Consider the following 22291-nt stretch of genomic DNA (forward strand, 5'->3'; position numbering starts at 1 on the left):
TATGAATTAAAATAATTGATATAATATTTACGAGAATAATTATTTTTTTTCAAAAATATAAAATTCAAATGGTAAAATTTAAAAATTTTGTTAAAAGAAACACAGTTCCTACATTATCAATAATAATAATAATAATAATAATAATAATAATAAAATAATGTTGTTCATACATTAAATTAAAATGTGTCCACAAATTAAATGATGCCAGCTAGAGAGTAGAAACTGTAATTTCATCACCCAGATCCCATCTTTTTTAAGCAAAATAAATAAATGCAACATCTTTTTAATTGATTTTCTACACTCAATGCTAAATAATAATCTCTCCCATATCAAACTATTTATTTTTTTATTCTAGTCCGTCCTATAATAAAGTATCCATTTTTTTTAGTAACTGTACTATTTACCTAACATTACAAATACTCTTACAACTTATAATATATTACACGAATGTCATTACCTTTGTATCACACGTACTAACAAGGTTATTTTAGCTATTTTTACTTTATTCCTACTGCATCAAAATATAATACTAATATTTCTAAAACTACGTACAAAAAGAAAAATAAATATTTAGGTATGAGACGGAAAGAGTATATACGTTTTGTATTTATATAATAAGTTGATTTTATACTCTAAGTATATGAAATATTGTACTGGAATCATAAGACTACATAAAAATAAATAAATAAATAAATACTAATGAAGTAAATCATGATACCCGGTGTTGAATGGAGATTAAATTGATTGAATAAATTATTTATGTCAATAATATACATGTTCATTTATGGGAATCAGTTTTAAGAAATTCTAAAATGACGAATATTTACTTAGAGTAATTTCAGAATTAGTGACTTCTCATAATAAGTCTGAATGAGGACAAAATGCGTTGAAAGAATTTGTATTAACTTGTTAAGTTAGTCTAATTCTGATATGCCTAGCCATCATAATTTACGGGTCGGAGTGTTACAGTTGATATCAAAGTCAACTTGCTACGGCCCATAGTCGCTGATTGGACTAAGAGGGGCCTAACAGTTGTACATACTTGTTCCAAAGTAATTTCAAAATGAACTACATTTGTTGCAAGTGAGGATAGAACGTCCTAAAAAGATCAATTTAATTTGACACATCCCACCAGATTATATATACGAAATAATATTTTGTATATTTTTATTATTATATGTGTATATATATCGCATTTTTAAAGATTTTTTTTAAAATCATATTTATATAAGAATGAAATACTAAATGACACAAAAACCTAGCCGGATGATTAAATTAAAGCATATAATGATGTAAATAATAGTATTAAATACAAAACACAGGGTCTGTTTAGTAAAAAATTGAATTTAAATAATTGTTTGAAGTATATAAATAGACGTTGATATGATGTTTTGAATATATAATAAATTTGTATTGTAATATAAAAAAATTGTTTAATTTGATATTTAAAAAAAAAAAAATTGAATAAACACGACCAAAGGTTTTTTAAAATAAAATTATACTAATTTTTAATTAAAAAAAATACTATTTTCAATATTTGTTTCAAATAATAATAATAATAAAAATTAATAAATAATTCCACCTACAACGTAGAGTATATTTTTCCAACCACAATAATAATATCATGTGGGCAGAATAACAGAAAACAGAGCAGTCAGATTTTCCGATCTTGTTTTTATTTATTTTAATCAAAATTTCCAGATAAGATAAAAATAAATAAATACTGTTAAAACTAGGGTCCTCTCTACTACTACTACTACTACTACTTGTATCAAGTTTTAGGAAATAATTCCCACTTGCCCAAGAAATCCATAGATAGTACCATCAGACAAAATAAATAAATAAATAAATAAATAATATATAAATATATAAAATAAATAAAATATGAGAGCAAAGTAAATATTACTATTAATTAGTACATATCTCAAGGGAAGGGATTCACTGACACGTACAATGCCAAATAGGTAAAACACACCAACTTCACATGCACTTCTGTTCTGTTGACCCAATTCAGATTTATTTATTTATTTATTTCTATTAAATTAAATTAAATTAAATTAAATTTTGGGATAAAGGCAATTTGAGAATTGGTTAGGGCAGACTGCAAGAGAGTAAACCAGCCAATGAAGGGAAAGACAAATATTTCAAATTCCAATAATCAAAATCATCAATACATAAAGAGGTGAAAATGATACTCCCTCCGTGCCGTTGAAAGAATGGCATTTATTTTTTGCACGTAAATTTTTTAATATTAGTATTATATTTGATTATAATAAAAAAAAAAAGATAAAAATATCCCTATTAGTATAGTGTAATATAAAAATAATGACATTTATATAATATAATATAGGCAAAATTGTCCATAATTCTATTGTGATTTCGAAACTCAGCGTAAATTCCTCATCTACTTTAAAAATTGCATGGTACCCCCTTATACTTTAAAAATATTGCATGAAACCACTCTGTGGTTTCAAAACTCAGCATAAATCCCCATTTTACTTTAAAAAATTGCATGACGCTCACTTATACTTTCAAAAATATTGCATAAAACCCCTTGTCATGCAAAACATATAGATATGAAATCATCTTCTTATCACATGAGGAAAGTTTCATGGTGGTGGAGTTTCATGCAACGTTTTTTAAAGTATAAGGGGCTACCATGCAATTTTTAAAGTATATGGGGAATTTACGCTGAGTTTCGAAACCACAAGGGAGTTATAAGCAATTTTTCCTATAATATATTATAAGTTGGAAGGGTATTTATTATGTTAGATAAGTAGTACAATTATTAAATTAAGACATAATAACCTTATTTTGGCAAAGACAAAAATGAAAAATGACAAACTTTCAATGGGACGGAGGGAATATATATATATACTCAATTCGTCATTTAACTTTATTCTCACTTTTTTTTTCATTTAAATTTATTCTCGTTTATTTAGTAACAAAATACTCATTTTTTTATTACTTTTTTCTTTACCAAAAAATAAAAGTTTTTATTTTTATCTATTTTTCTTAAAATTTATGTCTGATAAAATAAGCACACAATTGGATGACAAATCTGTCCCATTGAAATGTTGTTATTTTCATTTCCGTCAATCCAAAAACAAGATTACTATTTCTTAATTTTGTAATTGTACTACCTGCCTAACATAATAAATACTCTTTCAACTTACACTATATAACACAAATGTCATTATTTTTATATTACACAATACTAATAGAAATATTTTTGTTTTTTCACTACAATTCAATATAATACTAATATCAAAAATTTACCTATAGAAAATAAACGGTAACCTTTGTACGGAACAGAGAAGTATATATATTTGGGGCGTGTTTCTTGAGTTGTTTCATTTAACACCAAATTCAAGTTTTTACTATTTGAACACTGTATTTTTTAAAAAATAATCATAATAATAATAAAATATTTTTAATTTTTACAAAATATCTCATCATATAAATTTTTTATATCAAACTCAAACCAAAATATTTTAAATCCATAAAAAAAAAAAACATATTGTTTGGATTTTGTATTTCTTAAAATAATATATTTTTTTCTCTCATAAAATATTTTATCACACATTATTTTAATATCAAATTCAAACCAAAATTATTTAAAACTCGAATAAAAAATAAAAATAAAACCCACTATATTAATATTATCATCAAATTATTACATAAAACCCACTCTATACGTAGAGTGAGTGAGAGAGGGCAAATTTTCTAATTTTATGAAGTACACTTTGTTCCAATTCAAATATTTTATGTATATTTTTGTTCATTTTATTTAAAAATATATTTTTTCTATTTTAATAAAAATAACATAAAATCGAAAGATAAAAATATAAAAAAAAAATATATACAATTGATAAAATAATATTTTTTTAAAAAAATTTAATACAAATAAAAAAAATACTTTTGAAATGAGATAATGGAATATTTTTTTCTTGAAATGGAAAATGAGGATGGGAGAGAGTTTGCACACTACTGATCAGTAGCGCCGTGAATGGCGGACAGATAGATAGGGTCTGTTGTTTTATATACTATATATATATACACTGTATATCGTGCTTAAATAAAAACGTAACATGATATTTTGTAAACAAATAATATTAATAATTTTAGGGGTGGTCACAGTTCAGTTATTTGCAAATATGCGGGTATTTGATAACCGAATCGGATCAAACAAATACCTGAAATCGCGAACCGTATTCAAATCGAAAATTTCGGTTAACCGAAAATATTTGTAGTATTTGCAAATAACTCGAACCGAACCGAAATTAAGAAAATATATATAAAAGAAAAATTAAAATTCTAATTAGATAAAAAATATTTGCAAATATTTCAAATATCCGAAACGAAACCGAACCGTATATAATTATTAATATAATTTTTAAAATATAATATTATAAATACATAAATATATTCGGTTCGGTTAACCGAACTGCAAATAATATGAAAAACCGAAACCGAATCGAACCAAACAAATATCAAATATGCAGTATTTGTATTCGAACCGAATTTGCTCGGTTAACCGAAAATTCGGTTCGATTCAGTTAGGTTCAACGGTTTGACGATTCGGTTCGGTTTTTTTGCCCACCCCTATTAATAATAATATATATATTTTATGACGTGGGAACTCGCATCCGCTATAAAAAAATGCACCCAATCGAATCTAATATCCTGCCAACCAGGTCCGACGAAAAAGTAATAATAAATTCTTAATTTTATAAAAATTAGTAAGATTGTACACCTATAAAATTGAAAACAATTAGGGTATGTTTGTTTGGGGATATGGATTTTGAGTTGAGATTTGAATAGTGAAAATTTTGAATTTGAATAGTTGTATGATCTTGATATAAATAAATATTGATGTGATGTTTTGAATGTAAAATTGATTTTTAGTATAATATAAAAAATAAAAAATAGGTGTTTGATTTAATATTTTTTGGGAGAAAAAATTGAACGAACAGAGTAAATCCAATCCAATTCCCCAAACAAACACACCCTTAAAGAATTCCTTCAGGTGGATTTAAAAGAAATTAATTTAAATTTAATATTAAAATAATATTAGGTGAGATATCTTGTAAAAAAATTAAAAACAAAAAAATCCTATATTTTTTTTTCAAGAAAACATATCATACAAATAACAAAATTTGAAAAAAAATTGGCAAAACCTCGTAAGATAATGCCCACATCAGATTCTTCCCCTCAACAAAATTAAAAAAAAAAAAAAGAAAAATATCTCCATTCCGCTAACTTTTTGTTCACAGGTAAGCTGTAGATACAAAATTTCAAAAGTGATACAAGTAGTAAATAATTAAAATATATATTACATCATTATTATACAAGACAAAATTAATATAATTAATCAATCTAATTAAGAAATAATAATATTTTATTCGTAAATGAAAGTGTGTTATAAATTTTGATATTTTTGTCCTTTGACTTTATGTATGTGTAATAGTATATTTGTAAGTTAAATAAAAGTTAATATTATTTTGATTTTAGCGTATAATTATTTTTTGATTAAAAAATAAAATGGATACTTTGAATTAAGACGGATAAAAATGGTAAAAAAAATAATTTGAATTGAGAATGAGGGAGTACATTTTTCAAAAATAAAAAAATAAAATATTTTATATACACTCATTCTTTAATTTTATCTAAAAAAAAATTATATCTCAAAACAAACACATCATCGTGTGTTAGCTTATAATTTCAACAAGTATTGTTTGGCAATGCTTGACTTCTTTACTTTGAAATGATTATTTGACCAATGTCTTGATTTATGAATAAGTTAATTATGTGACTTTTGAGTGCACTATACTATAGCCTTTGTGGAGTGAAATGTTTTTGGTCCAATATGTATGTCATTTTATGTTATCAAGTAATATAAAAAGTATAAAATAAAACAAACTAGCAGACAATTTATGATAATTTTTTGTTTGAATTTGATATTAAAATAATATTTGATAAATATTTTGTAAAAAAAATACAATACTTTCTCAGTTTCATGACTAGGTATTCATTTGTTTTTTTGTACATAATTTTAGAAATATTAGTATTATATTGAAGCGTAGTAGGAATAAAATGTAAATGACTAAAATAACCTTATTAAGTATGTTGTGATATAAAGGTAAATGACATTTGTGTAATATATTGTAAGTTGTAAATATATTTGTAATATTAAGTAGATAGTACAGTTACGAGAAAAAAGAAAATGAACATAACAAACGGATTAAAATAAAAAAATAGATACTTTTGTTATGGGACGGAGGAAATAATAAAGTTATACTCCATAAAGAAACAGAGACACATTGGTTGTGTTTTAAAAGAAAATGTTTGTATTAGTGTTTTAATTTGAGAATTTTTAGAATTTTTTTATAAAGTATATAAAATTGCGTTGATAATATAAAAAAATTATTTTAAATTATTAATTTTTGTAAAAAAAATATAAATATTATATATATTGAGAATAGTTAAAAAAAATAAAAATTGATTGAATATCTTAAATATTTTATTGTGTAATTCTTATAATTCCCCTATAAGAATAAGTTATTATTATTGTTTTTAAAAATCACATTTAATTAATCGTTAGATACAAATTACAAATACAGGTGAACCAAACACAAGATTTTCAGATATTTTATGTATGATATAAACAATTTTTTATAAAAATATATTATTATTTTCTTTTAAAAATATTACTATCTAATTACTATTTAAAAACACAAAGGGTGTGTTTGTTAAACACAAAGGGTGTGTTTGTTTAGGGTTTGGATTTTGAGTTGGGATTTGAATAGTAAAAATTTTGAATTTGAATAGTTATATGATGTGATATAAATAGGTGTTGATGTGATATTTTGAATGTAAAATTGATTTTTAGTATAATATAAAAAATAAAAAATAAGTATTTGATTTGATGTTTTTGGGAGAAAAAAATGCGATGAACAGTGAAAAAAATCAAATCCAATCCTCCTAACAAACACAGCCGTACATACACAAATATAAACCAGAGAAAAGATTAACAAAAGCTTAGTTAAAAATGACACGGCAGGCAGCTATTAGAGGATCATACTAATTTGACCAAGTAAGCATACAATGCTATGTTATATAAAAATATGTATTGTACAATTTATATATGGTGCTATATTATATGTATATAATTATGCTAAAAATTAATAATATATTATGTTATATGCTGTATTATTTAATCACAAAATTTTCTTTTTACTTGAATATGATATTCTTTATATTTCGATTTAAATTATTTTTATCATTTTTATAGTAAATTAAAAAGCAATAATATTTTTTACTAATGAAAGTATATAAGATTATTTTAATATTTTTGTCTTGCAAGTACAAAAAATAGATATTTTTTATAAAATTTATAGATATCTTGATATTTATATAGAAATTACTTTTACAATAAAAAAGAAAAAGAAAAATTATTTTAATGAAATAAAAAATGATAAAAGAAAATATTAAATTTCAAATTTTATTCAAAATATTACATAAAAATTATTTAGTGACTTTTTTATCTGGATATAATGCTTTATAATAGTACTCCACTCGTCCCAAAAGAATAGGTCAATTTCAATTGTATCCGTCTTAAAACAATAATTTTATTACCATAAATCATCATAACATGTCACAATATATCTATTATTATTGCAATATTACTACTATTTTTTACACTTAAATTAATACACTTTCTCAAGGATAAAATACTCCCTCCGTCCCATAATAAAATATCAAATTTTTTCATTTTAGTCCATCCCATAACAAAGTATTCATTTTGTTTAGTAACTGTACTATCTACGTAACATTACAAATACCCTTACAACTTACAATATATTACACAAATGTCATTACCTTTATATCACACATACTAATAAGGTTATTTTAGTCATTTCTACTTTATTCGTACTATATCTCAATATAATACTAATATTTCTAAAACTACGTGTAAAAAGCAAATAAATACTTACTTCTGAGACTGAGGGAGTAATATTTTAAATTTAGTGTCCAAAATAAACAAGCTTATTCTTCCAGAGGGATATAATACACTTTTAAAAGAAATCGTGAAAAATAGATAATACAAAAAATGGAAACAAATGACAAATAGACACACAATTCATGCTCAATTTTTATTTCCCAGACGTTTCTCTGCACATAGGAAAAAGTAAAAATATAAAATAAAAATAATTCATTTTGCAAATCTGAATCAAAAAAACAAAAATTATAGAAATATTTTTATTCTTTACTCTCATTTTGCCGCAACAAACACAAAGGGTGTGTTTGTTTGTGGGTTTTATTTTTTTCATCGGTTGAATTTGAATAGTTGTTTAATGTAATATAAATAGAAATTAATGTAATGTTTTAAATATAAAATAATTTTTTTGTATAATATGAAATAAATAAATAAATAAATATTTAATGTGATATTTTTTTAGAAAAAAAAGAATTCAAATATTAAAATCCCTTAAACCCACAGAAGAACACAATCCAAGTGCTTTCGGGGAAACCACCCTCCAAACACAAGCCGATGTAGTTTGAATGTGACAAGCATACGGTAAAAAAAGGGATTCGGAATTCCAACTTAAAATCAATTAATGTTAAGTAAAGTAAGCACTTTACCGGAGTCCAACATTATTTTTCAGCCTTACAATATAGGGAGTCTTTAACGTTGGATATATTCAACACACACTGTATTCTTTCGTAAAAGGCGAAAGAATAGTTCGCTATGTGCTTATTACGCGCACAGCAAATCATATATACACATCTCCATAGTTTGAAGTGCGAGAAAATAACAAGCAATGTTTAAACTTTAAACACATATATACACAAAGCAATAATCATATCACATTAGCATGCACACATTTTTGGCGACGAGCAAGTATTGCGTGAACTTAGACGCTTACTTGATGATTAAGGAGAAGCAGAATTGCAGCGCAAGAAGTTGGGAAGATAAGTGCAGTTCCGTTGGCCGGGTTTGTCGAGGAACATCATGGCTGGCTCGTTCAGGTACGCGTATTTGCTCTTAGTCCACCTGCAGCATTAATTAGTCAAACATTGTTAACACTGTCCTGTAAATTTTGCCGAGTCATGGATGGTTACTATAAGACACTTTTGAAGCTTTTGATACTATTTAGGCGAAATTTGCCAAAAATTCACCTGTGGTTTGAAAACTCCGTGTAATTCTACCTTGTGGTTTAAACGTCCATTGTCTACACTTAACAAAGTGTACCCAACACGCGCCAATAATATTATGTTGATGAAATATGCCAACTTTAGAATTCACATTTTGGAAAATATGAGAAAGTGTCACGCAATTTTTAAACCATATGAGAATTACGTGGAGTTTTCAAACCACCGGTGAATTTTTGACAATTTCGCCTACTATTTATCAACATCTTTTTTTTTTTGTTTCAAAAATATCCAATCAAATGCCTATTTTTTCTTACAAAACATCACATAGCAACTTTTTACTATTCACAAATAATTTATTTTTTTTCAAAACTCCAAAATTTATATCTAAACGAGATATAATGCTCCTTTTTATCCCTTATTACCAGTGGTGATGTTAGCTCAACATACCAGTCTTTTATTCCCACCATTAATTCTTTATTGTCATCTATACCGAGCATTGTGGAGATGTGTTTGTCGTCCCTGTGGCCATCGCTCTCCTTTAAGTAGCATTCGAAGCGCAGGTGATCATCATCCTAGCACAATTTTGAAATTCAGTATGCAGCAATTTAGTAACTTAACTACACTGGAATTGCATTTGGTATCTAAAATTGCAACAGATGTATATGTTTTCATAATTTGTATGCAAGTCAGTTAATACAAAATCACTGATCCAAAGAAGCACATGAAAATTCTGAAGGGTGATATGAAAAAGTGGATTCAGATGAATTTATTGGACAGATCATATGGATTCCTAATAATTCTAGAGAACAGTCAGTCATGAAGTTCCAAAATTTCACAGTATCAATTTCATCGAATATCAGATAAGATGCTGAAGAGCTCTGTTCTACCAACCGATAATGCAACTTGGGCAAAACAAGACATGGTTAAAACTGTAGATCTTATCAATCATGAAGCTACATCAAGTGGATTTATAATCAGTTGACCAGCAGGACAGCAACTCTTTATCTCAAAATCAAACTAGCAATCCACCGTTTTCTGCCTCAGTTTTCATCGACAAATTTGGTATAATCCAATTTCTATGAAAGCAAAAATCCAAGTAAAATTATACAGGTTGTCAGTTCCAGATAATGGAGATTGATTACAGTAAGTCACCTAAAAAGGAATTATGCACAAACTGAGTGTTTCAGTCTTTCAGACGCTACTGGCTCCAAAAACAACAGTATTATTCATTTCAACAGTCCTCAGTCATCAAATAGAAAAAAAAAAAAAAAAAAAGAAAAACTGTTATAGCATAATTGGAGCTTCCAATCAAAAGATGTTCATATTTACTAAATAGGTTTGCACCGATATCATCGGGAAAACTTACAGAGAGATTCCGAGCCCTAACGCGAGCGGCAGCCTTGATAGCAGCGTAGAGGTGATCTTCCTCCGTCAGGCGTTTCTGCTTCCAGTAACGCGAAATCTCTAGATTTGTGACGCTTCCTGCCACCAGAGATGCAGCTGCCATTGTCTCCGTTCCGGAAAAGCGATTCTGCAGCATTCGTCGCTGTAAGAACAGAAGAAAGACGTCGGCGACGGCGGTGCGCTCTAAGCTTATTTATTTATAATTCATTAATTTTCTATATTCTGGTACGGAAAGCCGACTTGCGTTTTATTTAATTAATAGTCCTTCGTTCCGTCACAAGTCACTTTTATTTTTATTTTTTTCAATCGTAAAAAGATGATTAATTTCTATTTGTTTTCAAATATTAAATTCAATATTTAGTCTTTTTTATTATTTTGAAAATTCTTTATATGTTTATAACTTTTGAGAATAGTAAAAATAAAATATTTGATTTTATGTAAATAGATATGGATAAGTGTAAGAAAATCATTTTTAAATCAAATATTAGCTGAAGGGAATATGATAATTTACAAACTTCCGGTCATTGTTAAAATTTAAATCTATTCTTATAGATTGAAACTGCTGTAAGATAGTGTTGTTGGATCCTTAAAAAATGTTGTCAAATTTTGGAACCCTGAGAAGATATGACGATTTTTGTGACATTTTCTCAAGTATATTTTGAATGTAATTGACTTAACAGACTACAATATAAAATAATTTAAAAATAATCAAAATTTAAATATGATTAATTAATTAATTAAACTAATACTATCATAATTTGTATGTATAATTATTTTTCAATGCTCCCGTGTCTTTTAAGTTTTAACAATTTCATTTTTGATCTCTTTTGAGTTAGAGTATTCAATTCTTTTTCTTTTTTTTAATAATTAGATTATGCCAAAAATAAATGAATATTTTCTTAATAAACCAATAAAGTATAACATTTTAATAAAAATTATATATTTCATTCGATATTAAAAAAATAATAATAATAATACTAATTTGTAAATAGATTTATATATATATATATAAATAAATAAAATAAGAGTAGTTAGAGTGATAATTTAAATAATTCCAATCGGTACACCAAATTAATAATAATAAATCAATTAAATAAAAATATTGAATATTCTGGTAGGGTTGCTTGTATAGTTGCTGCAAGAAACCATAATAATAATAATAGTCCAGGAAGGAATGGTCCGGTAGTGTAGAATTTATCCAGTGCGCACTTTTTGGATAGCGATTGCGGATTATCACGTCATCAGTTAAAAAATAAAGGGATAAGAATCACCATAACATGTTCCATTTAAAATTACACGACACATATAAATTACAATTAAATAGATTTTCGAATATACTTTTAAATAGTTTTAAATAAACAATAAGATTTCTTTTTTTCCTTAAATTACTTATTTTACAAGTTTTACAGTTTTTTAGTACATTACTATTTTAATTTTACAAAATATCGTATAATTATTATTTAGAAAAAAAAAACAGATACAAATACAAATACATATACAAACAAGACTAAGGGTGTGTTTGACCATTAGTTGATAACGGTTAGTTTTGTTAGCTGATTCAATTAACTGTTAGCTGATTTGATTAGCGGGTTTGACTAGCTGATTCGATTAATTGTTTGTATTAAAATGTTTGGTAAAATAGCGATTTGATATTTAGCTGTTTATATGTAAAATGACCATTAAAAACATTTTATATTTTATTTTCAAAATATTTAGTTAGTTTTTTGGTGGGTAGACTTAAAAAATTTATTATTAATTTTTAAAATTAAAAAAGTTTTATTAAGATATTTATTTTTATTATTTTAAAATATTTCGTAAAGAATTAATGCAAATTTATTAAAATATATATTTTTTTCATTAGAATTTATAATTTTAAATAAATATATTCATTTTAATAAAAATATTATGTGATATAAAATACTATATAAATTAATCAATAATTTTTATATCACATGTATTCTAAAAAATTTAAACAAATTTATAAATAAAATAATTGACATATAAAAAAATAATTATTTTAAATTTATAAATATGAATTTATAAATTATTAAAAGAAAATATATCCAAAAAATTAATAAATAGTGTAAAAAAATATTAATATATGTTAAAGAATTAATTAATTTTAAAGAGAAGTAAGGAATAAAATAAATTTAATTGAAAAAATTAATATGAAATGCTGGAGTATACAATTTTTTCAAAATTAGTTTTTTGGGCTCAATAAACTAATTGAAAACGCTAATTTACCAACAACAAAATTAACTGATTTATTAGTCAAACAGCTAACTCTTCAATAAAGAAAAAAATTTTGAAAAAATTGTTTACCAAACACCTTCTAATCACAAAATTATGTAAGAAAGAAGGGTGTGTTATTTCTGTATTTTATTTCAATACTTTTATTAATTTTTACGAAGACAAACATGACGGATTTCATTGTCAAAGTGGATTTTTCAAAGGCATATTGAGCTGCCAGGAAATTCTTGAGAAAATATTAAGCTCGCGATGAATTTCGGAGATAGTTGAAAATTTTGGATAACGAGGGTGTGTTTGTTCGGGGAATTAGATTTTCAATTTACTATTCATTCATTTTTTTTTCCTCAAAAATATCAAATCAAAACACTTCTTTTTTATTTTTTATATTATATTAAAAATTAATTTTACATTCAAAATATCACATCAACACCTATTTATATCACTATCATATAACTATTCAAATTCAAAATTTTTACTATTCAAATCCCAACTCAAAATCCAAACCCCAAACAAACACACCTGAAGTATATCTCGTTTGCATCTGCAACGGTCCTTATTAATGAATCTCCAACGAATTTCTTTTCGATTGGCAAAGGTATTCGCCAAGTGAATCTTATATCTCTTTATTTGTTCATGTTGGCTGCTGAAATTTTGGTTGCGTTTCTTTGTGGATTTTACTATTTAAATTTTTATTTTTTTTCTCAAAAAAGAATTACGGTTAAATAATAATAATTATTTTTTATATTATATTATAAATTTATTTTAAATTTAAAATATCACATCAAACTCTATTTATATTATATTAAACAGCTATTCAAATTCGACTTTTCACTCTTAAAAAATTCAAACTCAAAAACTAAAATACACAAACAAACACCAAGTGCTTTGATATTGAGAGCTTTTACCAATGTTCCTCAAAGGCTTTTCAGTTGATTGATATTTGTCCTTAAGTTGTATCCAATATGCACACTTAGCAACAAAATATTTAGTGGCTTAAGTAGTAGAGCTAATTTGGTTACATATACTGCCACAAAAATTTGTAACATAATTTTTCATAAATTTATTTGTCATATGAGTTGCAACAAAATATGTTTGCTGTGAATTTTGTTACATATCATTTTATAAATTAAAGTTACAATTATATGTCATATAAATTGTCATGCTTCGTTGCAATGAATTTTGTTAAAATAATATAATAATGATAATAATAATAATAATTAAATGAAATGAATTTTGTTAAAATAATATAATAATGATAATAATAATAATAATTAAATGCAATGAATTTTGTTAAAATAATAATAATATAATAATAATAATAATTAAATATATTAAATTTACTATGCAATTTTTCACATAAATGATATATGCACCAGCAAAATCATAATATAATCTTTAAATTTTAAAACTAAAATATTATAAATACTGATTGAATGCGCAGAAATTATTTAAAAAATATTAGCATAAAATTTTAAATTTAGACACAATGCTTTAAAAATTCACTATTGAACAAAATAAAAAATTTAAACTTAATATTCAAATCATTAATGATAAAATACTACACAAAAAAATTATAAACATAGTTAATTCAATATAAATAAATAAATAAAAATCTAAAAATGGATATTTTTCTATCCAATTAAGACCTCTCTCTAAAACTAAAAGTAATAGAATCTTAAAAATTCTTATTTTGAGCTTCGACTTGAGTTCAAAATTGTGATGTTAACTTTTGCTGCTTGAACTCGGTTTTCAATTTTAGAATTTTTAACTTAAAGTTCGGCACATTGCTAATCCAAACGTCTTATAGTTTCTTTGCTCTCCTTTGAACTTAAATTCAAATTGCTGAATTGAGAAATTTACATTTATTATTATGCGTTTATTTTCGAAATTAAATTTCGATAGTTTTTTCTTTATTACTCAAATTTTCTTTATGTTGATTTCTTGATCGTCTTATGTTTGAAAATCATCATGCCAAAATTAATAGGATTTTATTTGAATATTTATAAAAAATTAGAATAAATAATTTCGGACACTCATATCTTCATTTCATTCAATATCATGTTGGTATTTGTCTCTGCACTTGGACTCCGACGATTTATGACACTAATAACTTTAAATGATTTTGAATTTCACAATTAATTAAATATATAGATTCAATTTTATATAAAACCACGATGATACTGGTATTAAAGACATCCTGAGCAAATCCACTCTAGATGACTTTGTACTAATCTTGATTGTTCAGGAAGCCTGAAAAGACGAAATTGCCCTTCTCTGTTCTGCAAAAAGAGGTGCTCATGACACTAATACCCTCGGGTCGCTTCCACGTGTGCGCGAATCCCGTCACTAGATGTACCCGCATCTAAGATCTGGTCCCACAAAATAAACGGTTGAGATCTACCTGGTCTTCTGGTCTCAGCAGTCGTAAGAAAAACCGAGGACCACCTTTGCAACCACAATTTATAGTAGTAGCTAAATTCAATATGCCCCGCCACACGCCACCACCGGCCTCCGCCGATGTCCGCCATATTCAGCAATACCCGTTCGAAAACCTCTACGCCGGAAAATATCCTTGAATAGAAATCGGAAATTCAAAATGAAATCTACTCCACCACAACATCATTCTGCCGGAAATTCGCATCCAGAATCGCTGCAATCGCCAGTGATGGAACTAGAACAAGCGTCGGAATCCCACCGTCTATTACCCCCGCCGGAAACGCCTTCCTCCGACGCCGTTTCAGGAAAATATGTTGTGGAGGACGTCGAGGAGGATGAGGAAGCAGCGTACGAGGCACGAGAGAAGATTCTGATCAGCGATTTCGAATTGGAATCCGATAACCACTCCGGCGTGCCGCCGTTTTCGTTTAAGAAGCTGTGGCTGTTCACCGGTCCTGGTTTTCTGATGAGCATAGCGTTTCTAGATCCGGGGAATCTCGAAGGCGATCTTCAGTCGGGGGCGATTGCTGGTTACTCGCTTCTGTGGTTGTTGATGTGGGCGACAGCGATGGGGCTATTGATTCAGCTTCTCTCGGCGAGGATAGGTGTGGCGACCGGTCGGCATTTGGCGGAGCTTTGTCGCGAGGAGTATCCTTATTGGGCGGGAATTGTTCTGTGGTTCATGGCGGAGCTTGCGCTGATTGGGGCAGATATTCAGGAGGTCATTGGAAGTGCGATTGCGATTCAGATTTTGAGCCGCGGATTGATTCCTCTTTGGATTGGAGTTCTAATAACTGCTTCTGATTGGTATGGATTCCGAAATCTGTTGAAAATTTAAATCGATTTTGGAATTACACTATGCAATTCTTCAATTATGTTCATAGGTAGATAAACTGAATTGAAACTCTTATCATTAACATCAACAATGGAGTTTTTTCTTTCTTTTTCATCATCTGCAATGATATGGTTAGTAGTGATTCAATCTGTTCATGGTTAATTCTCGTAATGCAGAAATCACTAACTTTAGATTTTGGTGGAATCTGATTGCATTTTGCATTAAAGCATCATATCTGATGGAAATGGTTTCATGAGTGGTGCTGTTTGCAAGTCAGCCATTTTTATATATCCTCTGTTGTGTATTGAGCTGAAAAGGCACTTTAATTCTAAAGCAAAAGGATATGTTATGTGGTGCTTTCATAGTCACAGAGCATATATATCTTTATTACAGACACTAATGGTTGCTGATGCTGCTTTTCTGTTTTTCGGATAGTCGATGCTTTGATCATTTGAATTGTCTTTTTGTGAAATTTCGATACATTTTTATATTTTTGTTGCTCGAAAACTATGGTGTGAGGAAGTTGGAAGCTCTTTTTGCAGTTCTTTTTTCGACTATGTCATTTTTGTTATCTTTACATTATAAAACCAATGGTTGCTGATGCTACTTTTCTGTTTGTTGGGATAGTTGATGATTTGATCATTTGAATTGTCTTTTTGTGAAATTTTGATACATCTTTATATTTTTGCTGCTCAAAAACTATGGAGTGAGGAAGTTGGACGCTGTTTTTGCAGTTCTCTTTTCGACTATGCCATTTTTGTTATCTTTACATTATGAAACCGATGGTTGCTGATGCTGCTTTTCTGTGTGTCGGATAGTCGATGATTTGATAATTTTAATTGTCTTTTTGTGAAATTTCGATATAGTCTTATATTTTTGCTGCTTGAAAAGTATGGAGTGAGGAAGTTGGAAGTCGATCTAATTTCGACTATGTCATTGCTGTTATCTTTACATTATGACACTAATAGTTGCTGATGCTGCTTTCCTGTTTGTCCTATTGTCGATGATTTGATCATTTGAATTGTCTTTTTGTGAAATTTCGATACAGCTTTATATTTCTGCTGCTCGAAAACTATGGAGTGAGGAAGTTGGAAGCTGTTTTTGCAGTTCTTATTTCAACTATGGCATTGTCGTTTGCTTGGATGTTCATCGACGCCAAACCAAGTAGAAGGGAGCTCGTGATCGGTTAGATGCTTAACTATAATCTCAATGTGATAGGAAACAGAAATAAAATCATAATAATGATTTAAACTGATCGGGGGTCGCAGTCTTGCAGGCCTTTTGGTTCCAAAACTTAGCTCGAAGACAATCCGGCAAGCCGTGGGAGTCGTGGGCTGTGTAATAATGCCTCATAACGTGTTTTTACACTCTGCTTTGGTGCAATCAAGAAGCATAGATTCTAACAAGAAAGGCCAGGTCCAGGAGGCAATTAATTACTACTCCATCGAATCCTCAGCGGCGCTTCTTGTATCTTTCATCATCAATTTATTTGTCACGACTGTTTTCGCCGAGGGATTCTATGGAAGCAAGCAAGCGGAGAGTATAGGCCTAGTGAATGCAGGGCAGTATCTCGAGGAGAGGCACGGCGGCGGGATTCTCCCGATCCTCTACATATGGGGCATCGGGTTATTGGCGGCTGGACAGAGTAGCACGATAACCGGGACGTATGCTGGACAATTTATAATGGGAGGTTTTCTTAATCTCCGGCTAAAGAAGTCGGTGAGGGCTTTGATTACCCGGAGCTGTGCTATTATACCGACTATCGTTGTGGCGCTTGTTTTTAACAAGTCGGAATCGTCCCTCGATGTCCTTAATGAATGGCTCAATGTTCTGCAGTCGGTTCAGATACCGTTTGCGCTCATCCCGCTTCTCACATTGGTGGCTAAGGAGCCCGTCATGGGAGATTTCAAGATCGGCCCTACACTTAAGGTGAGTCGTCGATCATTCTTTCATTCCTTGTTTTATGATTTTTATGCGAAAGACTACATGTCGGGCGAGTTTTAGAACATGGTCGGGAATGGTTTGAAGAGCTTAGTACATACTTGTGGACTACATAATACGTAATAAATAAATAATAATAAAAAAGAAACTATGCATTTTTCAACTAGTTTAAACTTTTAGGTGAGACGATCATTTTTTATTACTCCGTTTTATGATATTTGTTGGACTACATAATACGTAATTAATGATGCATTTTCCAATTAGCTTAAGTTTTTTGAGTCGATCATTTCTTTATTCCTTGTTTTATTATATCCGTTGGACTAAATAATATGTAATTAATGATGCATTTTTCAACTAGGTTAAGTTTTTAGTTGAGTCGATCATTTTTTTATTCCTTGTTTTATTATATCAGTTGGACCGATCATTCGTCATTCCTCGTTTTATGATATATGTGAACTACATAATACATAATTAATTATGCATCTTGCAATTAGCTTAAATTCGATCATTTTTTAATTCTTCGTTCTATGATATATATGTGAGATGATAATATGGTATCAGCGGTATCTAGTTATCAAACCACGACGACTTTTCTCGATATAGTTGTGGAATGCACGATATAACCTGTTTGTGAATCGTAGTAATTCGCAATAATACGATAATGTTCAATGATTCATCTTATCGGAACTCATTGCTGTAATATTCATTACAGTTTGCTGCATGGACAGTGGCCGCGCTAGTGATGGTGATTAACGGGTATCTACTGCTGCACTTTTTCCTCTCCGAAGTTACCGGGCTGTTCTTCGGCTGCCTCATCGCCTCCGGGAGTGCGGTGTATGCAGCACTTGTAGTGTACCTCATCTTACATAGCAACAGCAACCAATTCAGTTGAACATCGAATGATGCAACGCCCCCAGCATCGGGAGTAACTGATGCGACTTCCGGCAGCTCCCCTGAGAAACGGTCACTTCCCTTTCGCCGGAATCTTTTTGAGTTAACGACAGGTTCGACCGAAGCTCACTCCTCGAACTATATGTATATATATATATCACAATTCTGAATTTGCAGATTTGAAACTGAAATTTTCAGTTGATCGATCCATCCCGGGAGGTGCAATGCAAAGTGGGATGGATCTTCTGTTCTTTCACCTAAATGTAAGTAAAAAAAATGTGTAATTTAGTTGGGAATTGAATATGTGGTTCTTGTGACGATGATCTTCCGCTGCTTCATTGGTTTTGTTTTTAAATTTTTCGTGTTTATTAACATTTTAGATTTTACTGTATGTTTAGTGTAAAGGTTTGTTAGACCTAATGTAAATTTAAAAAAATAAAAAAATAAATAAAAAAAGAGAGATTGTTAGGGTGTGTTTGATTGGGGGTTTGGATTTTGAGTTGGGATTTGAATAGTAAAAATTTTAAATTTGAATAGTTGTATGATGTGATATAAATAGGTGTTGATGTGATGTTTTGAATGTAAATTGATTTTTAGTATAATATAAAAAATAAAAAACAGGTGTTTGATTTTATATTTTTTTTTTGGGAAAATACTAATAGAATGATATTTATATACAAAATTATACAAATATAATGATATTTTTAATGATAAGTAAAATGATGTAAAAGGTAAATGTGATCTAGGCGAATTACTTAGTCATTAATCTGATTGTTACAAAGAATTTAATTGGTCAATTAAGGGTAGGTAATGACACTAATAGAAGGCATTACGTGCAAACGTTACATAGAGTTAATGCAAACATTACGAGAAAAAAAGACATTCATCAACAAATTACTATCTTTTATTTTCCTTTCTTTTACTTGTATTTTGTTTTTATTTTTTCTTAAATAACAATGTATTCGATATTTTAATAAATTGCAACTCATTTATGCAGTTTTTTCCTCGATTGACCTAACATCATTAAACAAACATATAATCATTATTATTTGTTTGGGGGGTTAGATTTTGAGTTGGGATTTGAATAGTAAAAATTTTGAATTTAAATAGTTGTATGATGTGATATAAATAAGCGTTGATGTGATGTTTTGAATGTAAAATTGATTTTTAGTATAATAGAAAAAATAAAAAATAGGCGATTAATTTGATATTTTTGGAGGAAAAAAATAGAATGAATAGTGAAAATTAAATCCAATCCCCCAAACAAACACACCCTTGTTGAATTCAGCAAAGTTTGGACATGAGTAGCCATAATTCAATTTTGGCATCGAATTGTCATATAAATATAGATGTACAATGTAAAATAAACAAAAGAAAAAGAAAAATAAAAATTACACTATGGGGTAATAAAAATAATTGATTTGTGTTTTTTTTTTTTTAATGATTACTTGGGTTTTTACATTATGATATATATATATATATTTATAGAAAAATAAATAACTAAATGGTAACCAATTGAAGATCTCTTTTTAAGGGTTCCTAATAATACTAATAATAATAATAATAATAATAATCTGTAAATTATTGGTCAATTGGACAATTCGATTTCTTTAATCCTATCCGATTGATTGATTATAAGAAGATGACCAATTTGAAAACTGTTATTTTGAAAATTGATCAATTTAAATACTGATATTTGAAATTTGCACAAAAGTAATTTGACCTATTTTGGTATTATTATTATTTTTTATTTTATTTTTTTGCAACACTTATTCCCTCCTAAATCCAACACACATATATATAACTATTTTCAGTCGTACAATTATATTGCTCTTGCAACCAATTAGCATTACTGTTGTACTCTCTTCGTCCAACTGAAAGATTGTCATTTTTTTATTTTTGTTTATCCCAAAATAAAATTACTATTTCCTAATTTACTAATTGTACTACCTACCTAACATAATAAATACCATTCAAACTTACATTATATTACACAAATGCCGTTATTTTTATATTACACAATACTAATATAGGCATTTTTGTCTTTTTCGTTACAACCCATTATAATACTAATATTAAAAAATTTACGTGCAAAAAGTAAACGACAATCTTGCACCGGAACAAAGGGGTGAATTGTGACCTCGTACGATCGTGTCGGGTGAGCAAGAGCCGCTTCGTCACAGTACTGACTTACTGACTTATGGGCTAACAGGTATATAACAATTCGATACCAAGATCAAATTATGACTATTCATAGACCAAATTTTGACGAATTCAACTGCGCAATGCGCAATTATAACTCTTCGTGGACATATTTTATTATAATTTCTACGTATCTTTGTATTATTTAAAGTTTACATTTAAAAAAAAAACATCCTATGCAGTCGCTCATGTTGTCCAAATTTATGTTAAACTTTTAGGTTTTGTTTGTTTTGTAAATTTGTTTGAAAATATATTTTTTATATGAGATACAAATATTTATATATATATAACATACGAAACAACGAATGTGTATAATATATTAATTTTTAAAAACATGATGAATTTTTTTTAACAAAAATAACACACCCTCAGTTTTGAATTGTTATAAAAAATTATTTTTATTTTCCTTAGCAAAAAGTTATATTAATTTTTTTTTATATATATTTTTAATATTAATTATTAAAAATTGCGTCGCAAATATAAAAAATATTATTTTCGTATTTAATTGTTAATTTTTTATGAAGAATAAAATATATACTTATATATTATTTAATGTATATATATATTGATTTTATATATATTTATAAAAACTTGTATTATTCAAGAATACAAATTAAATAAACCAAAAATAATAATTATTATAAAACACTTTTATTGAAACTCTTTTTCAAATATTTAAATATAGATTTTATCTACTATAAAAAATACATCAAATAAAATACTATTTTTTTTATTTTTTTTATTTTTTATTTCTAAATCTAATATAAACTAAAAAAAACATATACTATTATTTATCCTATATATATATATTAAAGTATAACTCTTGCTATGCAGTTATTTTTATACTCAATTAAATTTTAATTTAATTTATAAATTATATATACGATTTCTTGTAAATATTTTAGTTATTTATAATAATTGAGTAATTATACAATCTGAAAAATATGATTTACATTTTAATATATATATGAAATACTAATAATTATTAATAAAATATTTAAAAGATTGGGGGTTTGTTTGGCTACAATTTTTTTTTATACTATTTTTAATATATATTTTTTATTTTCAATTTACATTTAATATAAAATATTATTTTTTATATTATCGATATAATCCTTATATATCATATTAAAAAAATATTTAAAGCGAAAATACTAACAAAATAAATTCTAC

General features: G+C 27.5%; 2 protein-coding genes and 1 non-coding gene across 6 annotated transcripts; 1 reads left to right on the top strand and 2 right to left on the bottom strand.

Annotated features, from left to right (window-relative positions):
* Nucleotides 1–8594: 8594 nt before the first annotated feature.
* On the bottom strand, nt 8595–10789 carry LOC127264434 (uncharacterized). The gene is made up of 3 exons (XM_051293967.1): nt 10526–10789; nt 9607–9731; nt 8595–9058 (listed from the first exon to the last, which is right to left on the bottom strand). The coding sequence occupies exons 1-3, from the start codon at nt 10697–10699 to the stop codon at nt 8938–8940; spliced, it is 420 nt and encodes a 139-aa protein (XP_051149924.1). The 5' UTR covers nt 10700–10789; the 3' UTR covers nt 8595–8937.
* LOC127264606 (U5 spliceosomal RNA) lies at nt 8650–8772 on the bottom strand. Its single transcript, XR_007841789.1, has one exon. It is a non-coding gene; the product is annotated as a U5 spliceosomal RNA (small nuclear RNA).
* A 4486-nt stretch (nt 10790–15275) lies between the features above and the next one.
* Nucleotides 15276–19233, top strand: LOC127264513 (metal transporter Nramp2-like). 4 transcript variants are annotated; one of them, XM_051294081.1, is made up of 5 exons: nt 15276–16056; nt 17133–17269; nt 17361–17803; nt 17921–18013; nt 18738–19233. In XM_051294081.1, the coding sequence occupies exons 1-5, from the start codon at nt 15410–15412 to the stop codon at nt 18915–18917; spliced, it is 1500 nt and encodes a 499-aa protein (XP_051150038.1). In that variant the 5' UTR covers nt 15276–15409; the 3' UTR covers nt 18918–19233. The 4 variants fall into 4 exon arrangements, 2 of the variants coding, with proteins under 2 accessions (XP_051150038.1, XP_051150037.1); XR_007841734.1 differs by having other exon boundaries at nt 15277–16056; nt 17361–18013; nt 18738–19029; nt 19094–19233; XR_007841735.1 differs by having other exon boundaries at nt 15277–16056; nt 17361–18013; nt 18738–19029; nt 19115–19233.
* Nucleotides 19234–22291: the final 3058 nt, after the last annotated feature.

The sequence above is a fragment of the Andrographis paniculata genome, unplaced genomic scaffold (genome assembly GCF_009805555.1).
Source record: "Andrographis paniculata isolate CXL003 unplaced genomic scaffold, ASM980555v1 Contig70END, whole genome shotgun sequence".
Classification (NCBI taxonomy): Eukaryota; Viridiplantae; Streptophyta; class Magnoliopsida; order Lamiales; family Acanthaceae; genus Andrographis; species Andrographis paniculata.

Excerpts from the sequence above, each read along its gene's own strand:
- LOC127264434 (XM_051293967.1), bottom strand. The coding sequence starts at position 10,699 with ATGCTGCAGAATCGCTTTTCCGGAACGGAGACAATGGCAGCTGCATCT. Across the intron at positions 9,732-10,525 it reads TTAGGGCTCGGAATCTCTCT|GATGATGATCACCTGCGCTT; the intron begins GTAAGTTTTCCC and ends AAATTGTGCTAG. Across the intron at positions 9,059-9,606 it reads ATGGTGGGAATAAAAGACTG|GTGGACTAAGAGCAAATACG; the intron begins GTATGTTGAGCT and ends TTAATGCTGCAG.
- LOC127264513 (XM_051294080.1), top strand. The coding sequence starts at position 15,410 with ATGAAATCTACTCCACCACAACATCATTCTGCCGGAAATTCGCATCCA. Across the intron at positions 16,057-17,132 it reads CTAATAACTGCTTCTGATTG|CTTTATATTTCTGCTGCTCG; the intron begins GTATGGATTCCG and ends ATTTCGATACAG. Across the intron at positions 17,270-17,360 it reads TAGAAGGGAGCTCGTGATCG|GCCTTTTGGTTCCAAAACTT; the intron begins GTTAGATGCTTA and ends GCAGTCTTGCAG.